Source organism: Coccomyxa subellipsoidea (genome assembly GCF_000258705.1).
Source record: "Coccomyxa subellipsoidea C-169, whole genome shotgun sequence".
Classification (NCBI taxonomy): Eukaryota; Viridiplantae; Chlorophyta; class Trebouxiophyceae; family Coccomyxaceae; genus Coccomyxa; species Coccomyxa subellipsoidea.
The window spans coordinates 2261541-2280680 of NW_005178036.1; the positions used below are offsets into that span (position 1 = coordinate 2261541).

A 19140-nucleotide genomic window follows, 5' to 3' on the forward strand; every position below is an offset into this window, starting at 1 on the left:
CATGAGAAACGATATTGGGTGTGCCATGCCGTGCAGGGCCCAGAGGGGCAGGGGATGAGGATGAGGAGAGCGAGGATGAGGGAGATGCAATGAGCGATGGAGAGGAGGAAGCTGCCAAGCGGCTGCGCGTGCAGACCGGCAAAGCCGCTGCTGCTGCCGCTACAGCCAACGCACAGGTTTGACTTCTCAATCCTCAATGTTCTTCCCCTGCTAGAGCTGTGCAAAACCTTCCTGCTGTGACCCCCTGTCTCATGACAGGCGCATGCCGTGCTCATTAAGTAACAAACTGCAAAGAGGTTGCAATGGGTCAACTCTCCTGTCAACTTGGTGTGTGTCTTTGCAAGGATATCTCCCTGCAGCCGTAATGCCACTGAGACAGGGCTGATCCTTTTGTGTCTCTCACCCAGGCAGCAAAGCTGTACACAGGGGAGGGGCAGTTCAATCCCCACGAGGCACGCGCGCAGAGGAAGCAGCAGAAGAAGCTGAGGCGGCGGACAGTCTCAACAGGTGCAGCTGCGGATGAGTATGACTTTGCAGACGCATTTGACAGTGTTAACGTGGGGTCTGACAATGAAGTTTGAGGCTGTTAGCAGATATATGTTGCGGTGCACTCATGAAATTTTAAAAGTTTTCCAGTGTTCTGTCTGGATTTCAACACTTGCCGCTGTGGAGTCTGCATGCCTTGCCTCAGGAGTCAGGTGTTGCACATGTGATGGAGGATGCTGAGAGGAGTGCTTATGAGTCAGACGTGCCCGAGGATAGTGACATGAACTGAGGGGTACAACTGGAGGACGATTGGAGGAGACATCCAAATGTAGTGCAGCTTGTCTGCAGACGTACTTTGCCTCCTGGCAGGAGTGGCATGTAATATTAATCAGCCAAAAGTGGTATCAAAACTCCAGCTGCCAGTGGCCGCATGCAGGCTGCGCGTGCGTGCGGGCGTTGCATTATGATCATAAATGCAATCATCTTCCTTTATCACCACCATAGCTTCAGCATGTGAAGGTAGAAATTTCATGCCACTCAATCTTCTGCGAGTCCTCAGATGCTGACGCTCGCCCATTTTCTGTTGATGTTGATGTCAACATCATTTCTTCCGATTGATTACTAACGGTTACGGTTGTACGTGCCGCCAGACGAAGCAAGATTTCCGAAACAAAATGGATCTGCGAAAGGTGGTGAACTGCATATAAGAGGAAAAACTGCGCCTTCAGTAAGAAATCAAGCGCTTGGAAACGCAATAGATCTTCGCTAGTAAGGATGGTGAAGAAAGCAAAGGGAAAGCATCGTCTTGATAAGTTCTACCACCTCGCGAAGGAGCAGGGGTATGCGCACGATCTCTAGTGTTACTTTATTTTATGTAATGCAGCTGATCTACAACGTTCATCTGCACAGCGCGAGCGCATTTCGCCATAGTACATTCTAATCGAGTTCTGCCTGACTTCACAGGTTTCGCTCTCGTGCAGCTTTCAAGCTCATACAGCTCAACAGGCAGTTTCACTTCTTGGACAGATGTCGCAGCGTGCTGGATCTCTGTGCAGCACCAGGTACGAAGTCGATGTGCTAGACATCTTCTAGCTTTTGAAGCCATCGATTCATCTCAGCAGCTTGATGCGCACGTCCAATCCCAAAGTTCAGAATGAGGCTCGTTGCCTCAGCTTATTTGATACGTGGTCTTCAGCTCCGTCAACGCTAGGACTGGTGTCACTGCGCAGGTGGCTGGCTGCAAGTTGCTCAGAAGGCGCTACCAGTCAGCAGCCTGATCATCGGCATAGATCTGGTGCCCATCCGCGCTGTCCGCGGTGTGAAGACCATCGTCGGAGACATCACCACTCAGAAAGCCCGCCAGGTGTGGTGCACTACCCTGTCCTCTTGGCTTGTTAATCAGGGCATACTTGACATGTCCGCCCACTGCCAGGGCAGAGCTCCCTTGCATATACCTTACTGTTTGCATTCCCAATTCTATCTGCTAATGCACCCAAAGCAGGATGTTGTTAGAGACACCTCTCCTCAAAAGTTTCAATCAGGAGCTAGTGCAGAGACTTGCAATCAAAGGAATACAAGGAGGGTCAGCCTCTAGGGCAGGGCCTTATACAGCAAGGGCCAGGGGTCTCTGCATGCGATTCTGAGGTGACTCCTGTGCACGTGCGCGGACAGGCAATCAAGAAGGAGGCAAGCGGGGATCTGATTGAGTGCGTGCTGCACGATGGAGCGCCGAACGTGGGAGGTGCCTGGTCCTCTGAAGCCTACAGCCAGTCAGCGCTCGTTTTGGAGGCTCTGCGGCTGGCCACTGATGTGCTGGGACCAAAGGGCACCTTTGTTACCAAGATCTTCAGGTGCGGGGGTCTTTATTATGCAGACAGGGCACTTGTGGAGTGAGACAACCACAATCAGTCGCAACAGCTTGCCAGCAGGTTGAGACCGTGAAGAATCTCGATGTGCAATTGTCAGGGCTGCCTACGTTTTCTTATATTTCTGAAGGGGACTTGTCATGGGTGATGGCTGTAGATTGCCTGTGGTTGAATCACAGGAATCATTCAACCACAGGCAATCTACGGCTGCTATCACAGCATCCCCTACATGATATCTGCGTGGCTGCAAGGTGTCATAAGCAGACATGTAGATCCATCCTTACACACGATCATGGTGCAGGTCCAAGGATTACAATGCGCTGTTGTACGCGTTCAAGCAGCTCTTTGACAAGGTGGAGGCCACAAAGCCGGCCGCCTCGCGGAACACCTCTGCGGAGATCTTTGTGGTCTGCCTCGGCTACAAGGCGCCCGCCAAGATTGACCCCCGCCTGCTCGACCCCAAGCACCTCTTCAAGGCGAGTGATGCCTCCCATCTTTGGGCTTAACAGGAGAACATCCTTTTGGCTGCAATATGGAATGGACTTGCATCTCAAGTTTGCCAGTACCTTGATACCCAATAGTGCCGCAAAGCGTGGCGCCAGCTGTGACGTCATTGAAATGCCGCCATCAATATGACAGGGCCTCTTGGCTGTGCAAAATGTTGGCAACAATTTTCTTGTCCGTGGTTGGCGTCAGGTAGCTGAATCCATCAATCATACCAACGTTAATCACTGCAAAACATGGAAGGATGCTTCTGTGTGCGGTCCACTAATTTCTTCCAATGGGTTGAACACTGAGATACTATAAGTGTATGGTTGCTGCAGCTTCAAGTGCCTGCCATGCAGATTTTGTATTTCATGACGTGATGGTGTATAACGGATTTGTCATGCGCGCAGGAGGTGGCGGAGGAGCCGAAAAAGCTGGGCCCGGACGCGCTGCTGCGGCAGAAGGTGAAGCAGAAACGCTTCCGCGAAGGTTACGAGGATGGCCTCTCTTCCACCCACAAGGCCATGTCCGCAGCTGCGTTCGTCGCTTCTGAGGAGCCGGTGGAAATGCTCGGCCGCTACAGCAGGTGCGGTACCTACCATGCGGTGTATCTTTGGGAGCTGTACTTTGAGTGGCTGGAGCAAACTAAGTGCAGGGTGTTTGGGATCGTGCCCTGCCGGCATTGGTAGTCTCAGGGAGTCTGGACAAGTGCTGTGGGGTCATATTTTGAATGGGTTTTCACTCAGCAGGGGCAATCTAACCTTTTTTCCATCAGAGCAATGCACCTTTGTCGTGTAACAAAGTTTGGAAGAATTTGCAGATGGACTTGGAAATCGCATTTGTGTCTGAAAGTCAAGTTGCATGTCACGGTCATGGTCTCGAGGCTGTGAGGCTCATGTTATGCATGATGTATCTTCTGTTTATGCGCAGGTTTGAGCTGGAGGGGCCAAACTCGGAGGCAATGCCAGAGGGCGCTGAGGAGGATGCAGAGGCCGCGGCGGCGTTCGTGCGCGGGCACAAGGAGACCACGGCGGAGATCCGCGCGCTGTGCTCCGACCTGCAAGTGCTCGGGCGCTCCGAGTTCAAACAGCTGCTCAAGTGGTGCGTGCCCTGCTGCCCGCCACAATCCACCAGTCCCTGGGCGTTACATGTACTATCACTGTGCATGACTACATGGGTGTTCTTTGCGACATGCTGGTGTTGGTCTGATATGCTGCTTGGCAAGGACGACATGCAGCATGTCTTGATGCTTCTCCAGTAGTGGTGAGCAGCCTTGTGACAGGCTTGCAAGCTTGGAAATCTGTCCTCGGGCTGCACATCATTGTTGGAGGCACTTCGAGACTTCCTGCACTTCCTGCATGCACATGTCATACTTGACATGCCACACATGTGTCAATCCAGTGCATGCACCACCCGCAGAGCTTGCGTCTCCAAAGCGTGGAGTCGAGGGTTCAATTCTCTCCTTGCCCTTCGGAAGGGGCGCGCCATTCTTTAACAATGGGGAATGTGAGTTATTGTCTAACAGCGCCATTATTCCGTCGCGCAGGCGGCTGCAGGTGAAAAAAGACCTGGGGCTCAGCCGGGCGGCCGGCGCGGCGGCTGAGGAGGCCGGGACCGATGAGCCAGAGAAGGAGGAGTCTGAGCTGGACGAGGAGGAAAAGATCCTGGGGGAGATGGACGAGGTGAAAGCCGCGGCGGTCGCGCGCGCAAAGAAGGAGCGCAAGAAGCGACGCGAAGCCAAGACCAAGGCTCGCGTGCGTGCGGCGCAGCTCGCCCTCAGTGAGTCGTCGACCTTGTCTCTGCCTGTCTCAGGGCAATATCTACTTTGTCCTTCTAAGCTAAGCTACGTTTCCGTGGACACTGTTGTGTGTCTGTTAGATTCCTTTGCGTGAAGATTTGTGCATGGATATGTGCAACAAGTACTCGAGCGCGAGTGCTTGCCTGCCATGCTTCTGCCTCTCTCAGAATACCATCTGTATCATATAGGGGCTTTGCCGCCTAGTTTAGGCGCAGACTGCTGCTTGTTTCTTTCGCGCTTGTGTGGGAATATGTGCAGCTTCAAGAAACACCGCCTTTTAAAGCAGCGCTGCAGCATTTCAGCACATCAGCTGTGTTGTTTGTACACTTCTTCAGAAGTGCGGCAAACTGCGTGTCTCGGCTGGAATACCACTGCACGTTTCCTGTCCCGCCAAAGATTTTTTTGGCCGAGGTAGCTAGAACAGGACTGATCAGGTACTTTGTGTTGTGCAGGCGAGGGCATTGCGAATGAGGACAATGGCCCGGACGCGATGTTCTCTCTGGCGGCCATGAAGGGCGCGCGCGCGGCGCAGAAGGTGGCCGAAGCTGTCGTGCCCGACGAGGCCGAGGCGGCCGCCGAGAGCGCCAGCGAGTCATCGGACGGAGACGGCATGAGCAGTGCGGAGGATAGTGATGACGAGCGCAGGTTTGCCCTTTATGACTGCTCTCTTACTCTTGGAGCAAGGGAGTTAAGTGCTCCATTGCTGGGCAGCAGGTTGCCCTACGATGAATATCGTCCTCATGGAGCATGGGAGTAAAGTGCTCCCTTGCTCCCTTGCTGGGCAACACCCATGTGTCATGGCAGGCATCTACAGTGGTTCACAAAGTGCACTTTCTCACTCTCCTGTACCGCACATCTCTGCTAAGCATACTCTTGTTCTGGAGGATGCAGCACAGATGTCGTTCATGCCATCGATGTATTGATCCTTGGAAGGGAAGAAGTCTTGCTGCTGAATGGCCTCATCTCATCTGGCAGAGGGCTCTGCCTATCATGCATGGCTTGCCACAGAACACCTACTTTCTAATTTTTGGACCCCTGCTCAAATATGTGGAATCCACTGGACCCTAAGGCCAGTCTGACCTCTGGATGGGGCAGCCTATTACGTGATATATATCAGGTATACGAAGGCAAGGGGTAGCAGCCTTTGCATGCAGCTTGTCTGCAGACGCACCATGCCTCTGGCAGGGATAGCGTCCGATAATGATAATGATAAGGATGATGCAAACACAGGGCTGGCTCTGTCTGATATACACATGGTGTCACTGCAGGAGGTACGATGCAGAGATGGAGGAGGCACTGGAGGATGCATACCAGGGATATCTGCGTCGCAAGGGCAAGAGGGAGGAGCTGGAGGCAGCCAAGGCGGAGGCTCAACAGCGCGTCAAGCGTGCCCGGCTCGGGCAGGATGGCGGGCTGGGCGGGCTGCCCGGTGACGAGGAGGAGGGAGATGACATACTCGACGAGGGTGAGGAAGCCGATATCGGCGTGCGCCGCGGCCGGAAGCGGCCGGCCCCGCCCATGTTCACCACCGTGCCTGCTGATCACGATGAGGTGCGCTCACCTGCTGAAGATAATCCTGTTCTTACTTCCCAGTGTGTTACCTGCCGCAGCATGTGGCCAAGGTGCATATAATATGAAGCTGCTAATGATTATTACAAGAATGTGCCCAATCGGCGGAAAGGAGGTTCAGCAGTACTTGTCTGTGCATTGAAGCGTTCAAGATAGGCATGGGATCTGGTGGCTAGGGTACAGGGAAGCTTGATGCTGCATGTAAACATAGAGGAACTGCTCCGTATAACAATCGCTTTGCTGATATTACCGCCTTGCACTGACAAAATACCCTCACTGTGAACAACAGGAGGAAGAGGAGGGCGGGGGCCTTTTGGTGAAGCTGGACGAGGGCCGCGCAGGCAAGCCAAGCTCGGCGGCAGCCGTCGCTGCGCGGTGGTTTGCGCAGGACATGTTTGACGACCCCAACCTTGCCGCGGAGGAGGCAACGCCTGCTGCAGCTGCCTCAGGTACAGCCTCATGGTCACAGTTCCTTATGCCTTCCTTCAGTTGTGATAGTCTTGCATTTGTAGCCCTTCATGGCCGATTTGGTCGTGTGAGTGGTGGCTGCCTTGCGCTCATGCTTGCAGCTTGGAGATTTCGTCAACCGCAATTGGAAGAGCTAGGATGAGCAAGAGGTTCTAACAGTGTTTTGCGTTGGGTGTTAGCAACACCACCTTCCTGACAGCTTTTCCCATGTTCTGCTCTTCATGTAGAATATGTAGAATAGAGAAACAATGGATGAAGGTCCCTTGCTCACAGAGACATCCGCAGAATATGATCGCCTTCAAGCAAAGGCTTCCCTGACAGCTTTGAATTCTTTGCAGAGCGAGCAGAGGCGGCGGCTGCACCGTCCGGCAAGTGGGCAAGCAGCAATGCCGACGAGGACGAAGGCAACGCCCCAAAACAGGCACCAGCAACAAAATCCGCCGCCCCAGAGGGGGGACGGAGCGCGCCTGATCAGGCATGGTCAGCGCTGATGTCAGCGGATGACTCGCGGCGCAGTCAGGCGCAGAAACCAGAGACGGACGGCTTCGAGGAGGTCCCAATGGAGGCTGACAGGGACAGCGATGACAGCGACAGCGATGATGACTCAGACGCTGACTCGGACTGCGGCCTGGCCGCCATGGACGACAACTCGCGCGCCGAGGTGCGCTGAATTATGAGTAATCTGAATATGTTGCCATTGGGATTCTGGGCTGCATGTGTTGCGCCTGTGTTTGGTGTGATGCCCCTTGCACATGTGGGCTGAGGTACGTATTGACACGCCTGAGCACTGTTGCCTTCGTACCATCTGCTGCACAAGATTATATGTTTGGCTCAGATTCCCATGCATTTTTGGTGGCTGCATGCAATCCAGCGCCTGTAGCAGAGCCTCTTTTCGCATTATGCAGCAGGCTTTACTTTTGTCAGGGCAGCCACCCCAAGCACTTGACAAGGCGCATCCTCAAGCACACCTGATCATGAGAAGGAGCATAAAATTCAGAAACAAATTTTAAATTGCATTGCAGGTGCTGGCGCTGGCCCGCAAGATGCGCAACGGCCGCGACAAGAATGACATCCTGGACAGCGCGTACCACCGCTACTCCTTCCACGACCACGATCTGCCCAAATGGCTCTACGAGGACGAGAAGCGCCACCTGCGGTGCGCTCACACCCTCTCGCCCTTAGATCTACGATATGACAAAGTATCTAAGGGAGGGCGCACAGACAACGCTGTCTCAGATTCCCCAAGGCACCTCCACATCACCCCTTGAATCTCTGAACGCAGCTGATTTGCTACGTCGACCAGGTATAGGGAAAGAAGAGAAATGTTTGCGACGCATACGGGGGCTACTTAACAGGTGCCCTCCCTCAAGAGCAGGGTGAGGGGGAGGACCTGGATGACTCGTGCGTCCTTTGGACAGGGTGCATGACAGGGTGCATGTACAGTATCTGGCAGGCAATGACATGCACAGATCAGGGTCGCTTCTGCGTGGGAGATCTTCATTTTGGCTGTCCTTCTGTGGTGCTATGGGGCAAGAAGAAGTTGACACAGAAGCGGCGCTTGTGCTTGAGTGTTTTGTGTGACGCGTGGCCAGGCCGCCGGCGGTGCTGTCGAAGGATGAGGTGGAGGCTGAGAAGGCGAGCATGCGCGCCATCGACGCGCGGCCCATCAAGAAGGTCGCCGAAGCCAAACAGCGCAAGCGCAAGCGCCTCCAGGTGGGTTTCAAATCTTCGTTCTGGCTGCTAATAGCTGGGCAGCTTTTGGGCACAAGTGGGGCAGTCTGGTTCCTCCTGCCCTTGACGTAGAGTTCAGGCATAGGATATCCTGCTGAAAGGGTGCATTGCTGCGGAAGTTCAATCTCTGTCTGCACAACGACATGGGTGTCTAGCCTTGCAGGCTGCACCTGTGGGCATGCATGTCCATGTCTAGCGCAAATGCTGATGGCAGCGGCGCGCACGGCTTCCTCTTAGGGATGTGTGGTGGCCTCTCCAGACATTTAAACTCCCAATAAAAGCCACACTATCCAGAAAAATCTCTGCATTTGGTTGGCTTGTCCGCTCCCTCTGTACGGCTTGACGGCCTCTGATGTCTCCAGCCCCGACTTGACACCTGTTTCATCCTTAACTTGTGTAAAGAATGACTAATCATTTTCTTGCATGCGCAGACTCGGCTGACGGCCGCGCGCGCAAAGGCGGAGGCGGTGGTGGGCCAGGAGGATCTGAGCGAGCGGGGCAAGGCGCGCGAAATTGAGAAGCTCTACGCGAAGGCCCGGGCTGGCAAGGGTGCCAAAAAGGGCAAGCCCAGCCGCTCAGCCGCCCTCACCAGCAAGAAGAAGGGCAAGCCGCTCGACGGCCGCCTGCGCGCCGACAAACGCCAGGTTGGAGATCTCTTAATGTCCCTTGAATTCAACTGCAACGTCAAAAGCTTTAGATGCTTGGCAACTCGCCCGCCAGGACCAAGCGGCATGCAGGTAGACAAGGGGCTGTACGGAGGATGAATGCAAGGTTGGCAGTCCTTTTGGTGCCACTTGCAGTTTTTGCAACTCGCAAACTTGACAGGCCGATAGATGAAGGCCTGGTTGTCATGAGGTTCGTTCGAGCAAGCAAGAGGCTGGCTTTTGCCTGACCAAGCTAGGACACATCTGGGGGGAGGTGATCTGGGTCCAGAAATGCTTGCTGCTGCATTTTGCAGAGCAGCATCCTTTTTCTGTTCACCCGCCCTCTGTAAGATATGGCTTGTGCTGCTCTTTGTAGTTGAATGGCTTTTATGCAATTCTGGGGGAATATCTGAGGGGTCTGGTGTGGCTGTGCATTCAGGTGCACTCCAAGCAGAAGGCCAAGGCATCCAAGGGGAGGAAGGGCAAGGGGGGTGGCAAGGGCCGGGGAGGCTCTGCAGGCGGCAAGCGGTGATGATTTCGCAAGCTGTTGCAGCAAAGAAAAGTTTGGGACAATCAGGGCGGGTCTGCATCAGGCCTGAATGAAACCATTGGTTTTATAACGGTGCTGTTAATGTGTTCCTGCCGCATTGCATTGCACTTTAAGCGGTGCCTGCTGTAGGGAGTAAGTGTGGCTCGAGCTTGCACTTCAATAGGTATGTCCATGTTTGAAGAGTGCTGTTGAGGCCTATTGATCAGGTGGCTATTGATATAAAGCCTTGACAATATGTCAGCTGGTTTTTTTATGATTGTACCGGTCATGACCGCTGACAATGCCTCGTGATATGAAAGCTGGATGTACACAACATTAAGCAACATGATAGGTGGTGCCGTGAAACCGTAGTATCCTCCATACGGGGAGGACGAACGGTGATGGCTGCCTAAAGAGACTGAATGTCACCTTCAAGGCTGGGGCAATTGCATTTGTACCAAAATACTTTGGAGACACTGATAAGCAAGCAGATACGACAGCTTCGACGATTTTGTGCATCCTCTGTGCATTTGCATCGAATGTTTACTTGACTACCGCTCAGCAGGTACAGGTATCAAATGCAATATGCATAGAGAATGGCACCCTTCAATGACTCCATTTACAAGAACTGAAGCAGATTCGGCTACGTAATGCGAAGCATAGACTTTTGAGAGCGCCGAAGCTTTTCGTAGAAACAACCTAAGTTGCCCCAGCCTCACAAACCATGCGGACCACCCAAAACACCAAGGCAACCCCAAAAGTATTCGTCCTTTGCCTGGGATCCCCTTATCTTAAGAGGCAGGTCCTACTTCGATAAAAACAATGCATGGAGCAACAATGCTGTTGACCAAAGCATGACCCTCCCCTGGCACACAGTCACAGGAAAAGTGACTCTCCTCCCAGAGTTGCAGGGAGGCCTCAAACGTGATAAAAGACGTTGTGACAGCGTTGTCTTGACATCAGCGAAGTATAAGACGTCTCACCCTGTGCACATAGTCTCTGCAACGATCAGGCATGTGCCAGCCCCAACCCACACTCCTGCGAAATACAAATGCAAACAGAGGTGCCAAAGCCATGATACTTCCAAATTCACAAGCTCACACAGACCGCTTTTGGAAAGCACAGGCTTTGTTACACCGAAGTGCCAAAGCTTCCGCAGCCTCAAACCTACTGCAACTCAGATCTGCCTGCTAGCTGGCAAGCAAGTTGCAGGCAGTCACTAGTTTCAAGTAGCAAATTTGCTGTCACCAACAGGCAAACATATATTGGTCGATAAGGAAGCCTTACCGACTAATAACAAGAGCCCCAGATAACAAGAGCCCCACACAGCAAGAGTCACACAAGCTTGTGTGATTCTTGTGAGGAACATGCTAGTGCGTTCCAATCTTCTGTCGCTCCATGACTTTCCTAAAGAGGTCAGAGCATAATCTGCAGTCCTGCCCCCTCTATACCGCCAGGAGACATTCGCAGACTGCCCAGTACAGCTTTGCAACACTCTCAACCCAATGTGATTTATCCTTTTTTGCAATTGCCAATAGTTCATTCCATGCGTTGACACTAGCACGGCTGTGTGTGCACGCGAATGTCACGTCTCGAGTGCTAGGTTGCCTGATTAGGCCCGCACGGATTATTTGAATTGCGCATTGACAGATGGCCTCAAGCGGCGGTGGGGCCTGCGGTCGTGGCAGCGCCCTTGGGTGCCACGTTTGGCTCGACCCTGTGTGATAACACACGCAGGCTCCTGTCAGCATCTGCTTGCACGAGCAAAAAGACCCAGCAGCATACTCATGGCCTTTGCCATAGCTATGTGTTCAGCATCATTAGGATAAGGCGAAGTAGTGGGTGCCACGAGCCGCCATGGCTCTGCCATGATGGCAGCTTCTAGCCATAAAACTCACAAAGCTTGGATGAAGAGACAGATGCATAGCACAAGAGTGCCGGAGAAAGAGATCTCAAGTGCTCAGAGCTGAGGGTCTAAGACAGATGGTGCCACCCCAGCCAGCAGTACCCTTGCAAGATGTCATGAACGAAACCTGGACTCATCTTTGCCTAAAAACTAGCAGACAGGGTGACTAAGGGTGACTCACTTGTGGGTGGGCAGGGGGGGTCCCTCGATGGAGTGGTGGTACTCAATTGAGTGGAGCGAGTAGAGCAAGTAGACGACAAAGCAGAAGGCGGACCAGATGCCGAATCGGATGTATGAGTCACGGTCCAGCGTGCACAGCAGGAAAGCGTTCAGGATCATGGAGCCTGCGCAGCACAGAACCACAAACCTTCACAGGATGAATTTACAATTCTCTGAAATCTCAAATTCTTAACATAGACCTTTTTCTAGTTTGCGACGCTTCAGAGAGGGTCGTGCTGCCGCAAGTGCGTAGCTTAGGCATTTGTTTAGACTCAATGTCCGCAACGTGCAGAGAAATTGGTCAGGGACATACTGGAGTAGAAGTCAGTGTAATCTGCGTGCTTGACTTGTTGCATGCAGACAAAGGGCAGCCTTGCGAGTCTCAAAGCCTCTTTACCCCAAATGCTAGGGTGAGCTACCACCATCAATAACATTATTTCGCCGCTCCAGCAGAAGCAGGGTCGCACGGCAAAGAGAAGGGGTCGGGGTTTTCTGCAGATGTCAAGTATTCTATACAAAATTTGAAATCGAATTCAAGAGATGGGGAGCACCTGAGGGCACCCAGGGGAAGAGTGGCACCCCGAAGAGGCGGGGTGTGCGCGCATGCTTGCAGAAGATGTGCGCGGAGGCAGTCACGATCACCCACATGGCCAGGAATGCCACGATGCCATACCAGGCGTCCGTCAACGCGTAGTTGATCGCCAGCCCTGCACAGCACACGCCAGGTCATCCTGTGTGTCACTTGTCACTCTCCAGCAGGAACAGCAGAACACATCAGATCTCAGCTCTGCGAGTGTCAAGTTTAGTGGCATGCATGGGCCTGCGTCTGCGGTTCTGCTCAGCTGCCAATCGTGGCACAGACTTCTCAGGGACACCACGCAACAAGCACGCTGCTGGGCTGACATGCTGTTTTTGGACAACCGGGTGTCATGTTGAGGTTGTACAGCACAAACCAATGCCTCTGGAACTTTCACAGGAAAGCAAGCAGATGGCATGAAAGGCAGGGTGCGAAGACAAGCCTGGCTTGTTCCATGGGGCCACTATCAAAACATCTCCGCACGTGTAGATTGCAGCTCTGTGGGGACACAACATGCATGCATGCATGCAGACAAGCAAGAGTGGTTGCATGCACGCACCGAGGCAGGCGGCGCCGATGAGTAACAGGTCAGTCAGCTTACATAATGGCAACGGATAATACATGCATGCAGGAGGGACTTTGTTGCGCGCGCACCGAGGCAGGCGGCGCCGATGAGTAAGAGGTGAGTCAGCGCAATGATGCCCTCCTTTCTGGTGGACACCTTCTCGTCGTACAGGCGGTAGAAGAACAGCGCGGCAGCAACCATGAAAAAGGCGAAGAGGGTCCCGATCGACACCATGTTGGCCAGGATGTCCAGAGATGTGAAGAAGCCGATGACGGCTGCGCGGCAGAACAAGGAGGTCATGCTTCATGCTTCAGCAAACGCAGAGTTATTTCAGTCATATTTGCTGACAATCAGAAACTGATAGTAGGGCTTGGTGAAACTGCTGGGGCTGCCCAATCATTCAGCGAGCAAACTTGGCCTTGCTGGACAGTGATCATCAAGTTTGCAATGACATGACAGTTGTACCCTGCTTGACATGAAATCAGAGCGGCAAGCCCTGTTCTATTCTGATTTGTCCCTGTGCTTGCATTCCCAAAGGCACCCAACGATGCTCCAAATTGTCTCAGTACCCTGCCAGCAATTGGTCGTTTGATCAGAGTTTCTCGTTCGGCCGTTGCCACCTTGTGCGAAGCCAGATCTTACGCGCAGAAAAGCATCAGTCATGTCGGAAGGACAGCACAAAAGAGAGGTGAGAGCTCGCACCTGAGGCGGCTCCCATGGTGCATTGGGCTGCGATGGGGGTCCCAAAGCGGGGGGACACCTTGGCCCAGAACGAGGGGATCATGTGCTCGCGCGCTGCCATCGTCCAGATCCTGGCCTGCCCCAGCATGTTCACCAGCAGCGCTGTTGTGATTCCCACCAACGCCATCACAGCCACTATGAACCTGCATGTGTGCCAGGCAATTGCCACACTCAACATTCGACCAGAAATGTTGAGAACATGAAAGGCTGGTTGTTACTGTTATCAAACGCTTGTCCTGCCAAAAGGCAAGGGGCCTCCTGCAGACTAGCTGCAGTTGAAGGCTGCCACAATTCTACCCCGCGTTGGACTCGCCAGATCCAAGCAAGAAAGGCAGATTGAGCGCCAGAAAAGAGGAAGGGCTGCCTCGCGGTGTAAACAGTGTGCGTCAAACAAGCAATCATCTCCTGGCTAGCATAAAACAAGAGGCTGCACCAGGGCGCAGATCCACATACAATGCACTTCTTCCTCACTAGAGTTTGCCACAAAAGGTGCTTGATCTGTTTTTGTGCACTTTAAATTTTGTTGACGATTGCTTCTGGGCATGTCGCTCTCAAGCAAAGAGATGTTTGCTGAACTTTTCCATGCAAAAGATCCATGTCAACAAGCGTCAAATTGCAAGACTGCATCTGGATTTGGACCCGCTGCATGCTTGTTATTGCAGCAGGGCCATGCTATAGAGCTGTAACTGGCTCTGCCATTCTATATTTGGGCAAGGCAGGCTCAAAAGGCAAGGGAGTGCATTCTCACTGCATCCAGGTGACGCCCTGCCAGAGAAGCTTCCAGCCATGCAAATTTGTTGTCAAAAGAGCAGCGAGAGCCGTAATACACTCCACTGTTCAGCTTTTGAGAAGCAGGCAAGGGGGAGGGTATCCGCACTTTGCCCAGGTGAGGCCGACGTAGCCGAACGCTGCTGAAAACGGTGCCCCGGTGTCGATGTCTGCGTAGGGGACCATCATGCAGATGACGATGCACATGAGGATGTACAGGATTGTGCAGATGGAAGTCCCCCCCACAATTCCCAGCGGCATGTCCTTGCCGGGATTCTTGCACTGCGCGCACAGCAGGGGTGATTAATGCGAAGGGTGCATGATAGATGTAGCTCCCTCAGGGAAAAGAGAGCGGCGGCAAAATACTGATGCAGTGGACCAGCACATGTGCAGGGAGACAAGGAATCCAAGAACAATTTTTGAGTTATTGTTGTAAGCATTGCAAGTGTGAACATGAATGGGCGCTCCCTTGCCGGCAAAGCCCTGCATGCCTTGATGCATGTGTGCGCAATGCAAACACTCAAGCTGGGTAAAACTTAGTTTTCACAGTTTTTCTAGTACAGCCCAAACGCACAACGCATGCATTGCGATGCTTGCAACAATCAGGACAAAAGTGCAAAATGGCGCGTACCTCCTCAGCCATGGTTGCGACAGCATCGTAGCCAAGGTATGCAAAGAAAATGATGGCTGCACAACACAACAAGTTGTAATGGGCTTTTGAGGCTGAATAGTGATGCCACTGTGTCACCTGATAACATTCGGGAACCAGATAGCCTTGCACGGACATGGCAGACAGAACTTTGCGCTGCACAAGATGATAGCAAGTTTCAATGTGGAACATGAAGATACTGTGCGGGAGCTCACCAGCTCCGTTAAAGACTCCGCGGATCCCGTAGGGAGCAAAGTCAGATGTAAAGTTGCTGGGCACCGCCTTTGTGAAGCCTGCGCGCATGCGCACAGCCATAATGCCATGAGTGAAACGACTGGAACGCAGAAGGTCCAACAGGAACAGGTACTGTGAGTGATCAGTAAGGCCAGCCCAGTCAGCTGCCTCGGCCCAATCCTAGTGGATTGCTGTGCTACACAAAGAACTTGGTGATGTTGGACTACAGGGGGCTCTCCCAATATGAAATCCTCAACACGATTCTTCCCTGGGATGGGCATCCAAGGAGGTGCAAAGCAACTTCATCTCGAGACAACAAAGTCGGCAGCGTGCAATCTACAATAAAGCAACATGCGAGTTAAAGTGCTCAGTCAGTGTCAGGTAAACTAACATCAGGTTGCGTACGGTGGTTTGCTTGTGCTTAGCACTCACCCACGATGATGACGAAGAGAACGCCCACAAGCTTGGTGATGACTAGGACGAGGTTGACGCGCGAAGACTCCTTGGTGGAAACGCAGATCAGCACCGTCAGGATTATGATGATCCCCACTGCGATCGGGTCAAGCTGCGCCCATCCCACGTCTATGCGAAAGGCACCAGACTCCTGCGCAGCACAAGACAGCCCACATTTGAGCTCTCCCGGCATGGTTTTGATATTTTAATTTCAAATTTGAAATGGCAAGCAGCTTCCGGGGGACGTGCTCGTGGGTAGCATCCAGGACATCCACGTGGCAGCTGCGCAGTCAGTGCCCTCCAGGATCCACCCTCAAGGCTGCAAATAACTATGTACTTACATGCATTGGCATCGGCTGGCGGAGGGCGGTGTAAATACTGGGCACCTTGCCCAAGGTAGATTGAGTCTTGCTTGGATCTGGCCAGTCCATCAAGGGGTAGGATCATGGCAGCATTCAACTGCAGCTTTTCTGGAGGACGCACCTTGCCTTTTGGCAAGAAAAACGTGTTTTAGTAATAACAATAATATATGCATCGAGTGCAGGGTATGTCCTGGAGATGGCATGCAGCTGGAAGCATGCTCGTCAGTCATGATAGAGACAAAACAGATACACTCTTCTTAGCACTATACTTCTTGGCACTATAAGTGCACGCCTGCCTTCGTTCTATTTTTGATTCTTTGGTGGGGTTCCCAAGAAGCCATCAGGGTGATACATATTCAACAGCGCATGACGTTGAACATGAACAAGCTTTGAAGGGTCATTTGCTGCCCACCTGATTGCAGAGCGTGGCTAGGTAGCCGCTCCATCCGCGCGCGATGGCAGCAATCGACAGCACGTACTCCATGATCTGCAATTCACATTCAGATTCGAATTCAAATTCAGACCTGTCAGGAGGTTGTCAAAGATTTGTGGTTCGGGGTTGCAGAGGCGCTGCTGTGACCTTCAGGCATGCTGCTGGCTTGGGCAAGCCATTGCACAAGATGTTGAGGACTGATCAACCGTGTGTGTCGCTGTCAGCACAAGCATCTGACAAGCATGCATTCCAACGGCTTCTGTGCTTGCATGCAGGGCTCTTCAAGCATGCTTTTTTTCCGGCCTGCTGCAAGGGAGTGCAGTGCTGTCTGCTGTAGTAACTAGCAATGTGCCATGGCTAAGACACTCCAGGGGTAGCCCTCAACGCATAATCAAAGGTGAGTGAGTAGGGGCGCACCATGTTGACCATGACCAAGAAGGCTGGTACCTGCCCCAAACTTGCCACCACATAGGTGAAACTACTGCCCGCCACGGGTAGCTCGGTCGCAAACTGCACATACACTATTCCCGTTCATTATTCATTGCTAGAACACTCTTGATAGCATCTCCACGCCGAGGGACTCTTCTCCGCAAGCATGGCTGCAGGCTCCCTTGCGAATGGTAATGCAACGGGTGATAGAGATGTGCAAGTTACAGAAGTTTGGGGGTTGTAAGGGAGCCTACCTCGGAATAGACGAAGGATGACAGCAAGGCGCACACTCCTCCCACAACAAAGGACAGGCACACAGCTGGACCGGCAGTGGTGTTGGCAACCACACCTGCAGCAGCATAAATGTAAATTACAAAAAATATCAAAATACATCAGAACACCTGCATGCGTCAAGACCGTTACAGATGCGCTACGAATATGAATCTTTCCATGCCCAAAAATCTGGCCTGTTGGGTCACTAAAGGTCTTGATGCTTCATTTCTGCACGTGCAGCATATCATGCGCTTGAACAGCTTCCTGTTGCCAACCTCCTCCCATGGAGTATTGGTGCTTCACTTCTCGTTGCTGGCTGTCAGAGCCAGCAGCGGGGCATCCCCCAGATGCAGTTTTGGAGGCCGAGAGAAGCAAACTTCTGTGTAATGGGTGTTTGCTACATGCATGCCAGGGCTGAGCTGGCGCACACCGGTGATGACAAATATCCCGGCACCGATAATTGCTCCGATGCCGAGGCACATGAGCTGGACCCATCCCAGTGTCTTCTTCATCTCTGCGCAGGCACACATACATAGAGGTCAGCTGGTCACCAGAGGCCAGAAACTTGCACATTATTGGAGCCCTTGCATCACTCTGATTGACCCCTTTGTTTCCCTCTCACAACACCCCCTATTTCCCCGAGATGACACAGAAAGAGCCAGAGAGTATGTGCCTCTCACGCCGGCTGATGAAGAGGTAGTGCTATGACAAAGAGTCTAAACGGCCCGGGACATGATCCAAAATATGCAAGTGCCTGTGCTGCATAGGGGGCTTAATCTGAAAGTGCTGATTAAATTTGCCTCCCTGAAAGTGCCGAGCACAGGGGCCCTTGCCTTTCTATCCTCACTGATCTGGCACCCACAGATGGGGGTTTCTGCAAATCGGATTCTGCTGAAGGTTGCCCGTGATCAGGAAACGCCCATGTGACTTTGCCGTATGACAATTTATACTCTTCTGCACTCATGAACACTTTTCCAAAGGGCTCACCCTTGTCATAGATTCAAGCATCCACTGCTCAAAGGCCCGAAGGAAACCACCCCTTCTGTCTTGGTGTGTCACGATTGGACTAGCCTTATCCGATACATATAATCCAAAAAGCCTTTGCGTGAAGGCAGGATGGGCGTCCTGCCTTGTGTTGCTGGCATCCGACGAGTAGGTTTTTGACATCCAACCCACTCCCAGCAAACACTCTCAAATGCCTGGCCTGAGTCGGCTTCGATGCTCCCGGAAAAATTATCAGCGTCTAAGCCTTGTATAAGCAACTTGACCATGGTGGAAGGGCGGCGGCTGCCGTACTAAGATAGTTTACGAATGACAGCCGGGCCGATTCGCAGCAGCCAATCATGACGGAAGAGCTGTTCGCACCTGCGCCACTTTTCGATTTGTCCGCCATGAGTGCAGCCACATCTCTTCTCTTGAAGGATGTCCTCTGCAAAGCAATCGACACATCGCCCGGTGTTAGGTCTTGGCAAGGAGTGCCTTCACACCAACGACAGAAATCCGAAGCACGTCAACATTTACCACAGTCCAGAATGAAACGACCTTGGCCCGAACTTCGGTTCTCAGGCAGGCATTGGAAGTTCAGGTTAGACCCACCCAAAGCAGCACTGGAGTACGGGGCCAACTTCGCACGATGTAGGCGAGCTTGCCCATCTTGACGGGCGGGTACTACCGTTCGCAATGATTCAAGACAAAAGGGTATTGTTGCTCTCTAATCGAGATAGCTATCCAGCTAGATCTCGCAAAGCGGGAGCAATCCTGCGTGGCTGGTAAGATCGGTCTTACTCAGGCCACATGACACAGGCCACATGGGGGCAAGGTCTCCAGCGGCGAGTTTTGCCATGTCTGACAACATATTCTCGGCCCTTCCCTCAGTTTATGTGGCAATTGGACATTGAAAATGTTGCACATTTTGTCATGGATTTGGATGCTGTTAGTACATCTAATCACCCCTT

At 52.7% G+C, this 19140-nt stretch overlaps 2 protein-coding genes across 2 annotated transcripts; one reads left to right on the forward strand and one right to left on the reverse strand.

Moving 5' to 3' along the window:
- Positions 1–1260: 1260 nt before the first annotated feature.
- COCSUDRAFT_15546 (FtsJ-domain-containing protein) lies at positions 1261–4098 on the forward strand (the record flags this gene model as incomplete). Its single annotated transcript, XM_005648265.1, has 8 exons — positions 1261–1325; positions 1450–1547; positions 1716–1849; positions 2158–2336; positions 2653–2831; positions 2954–2955; positions 3272–3428; positions 3827–4098. The coding sequence occupies 8 exons, from the start codon at positions 1261–1263 to the stop codon at positions 4096–4098; spliced, it is 1086 nt and encodes a 361-aa protein (XP_005648322.1).
- Positions 4099–10177: 6079 nt separating this feature from the next.
- COCSUDRAFT_29009 (amino acid transporter) lies at positions 10178–17715 on the reverse strand (the record flags this gene model as incomplete). Its single annotated transcript, XM_005648266.1, has 13 exons — positions 10178–11293; positions 11664–11826; positions 12253–12408; positions 12933–13118; positions 13546–13727; positions 14462–14634; positions 14984–15039; positions 15217–15294; positions 15668–15839; positions 16463–16537; positions 16901–16993; positions 17167–17261; positions 17616–17715. The coding sequence occupies 13 exons, from the start codon at positions 17713–17715 to the stop codon at positions 11233–11235; spliced, it is 1590 nt and encodes a 529-aa protein (XP_005648323.1). The 3' UTR covers positions 10178–11232.
- Positions 17716–19140: the final 1425 nt, after the last annotated feature.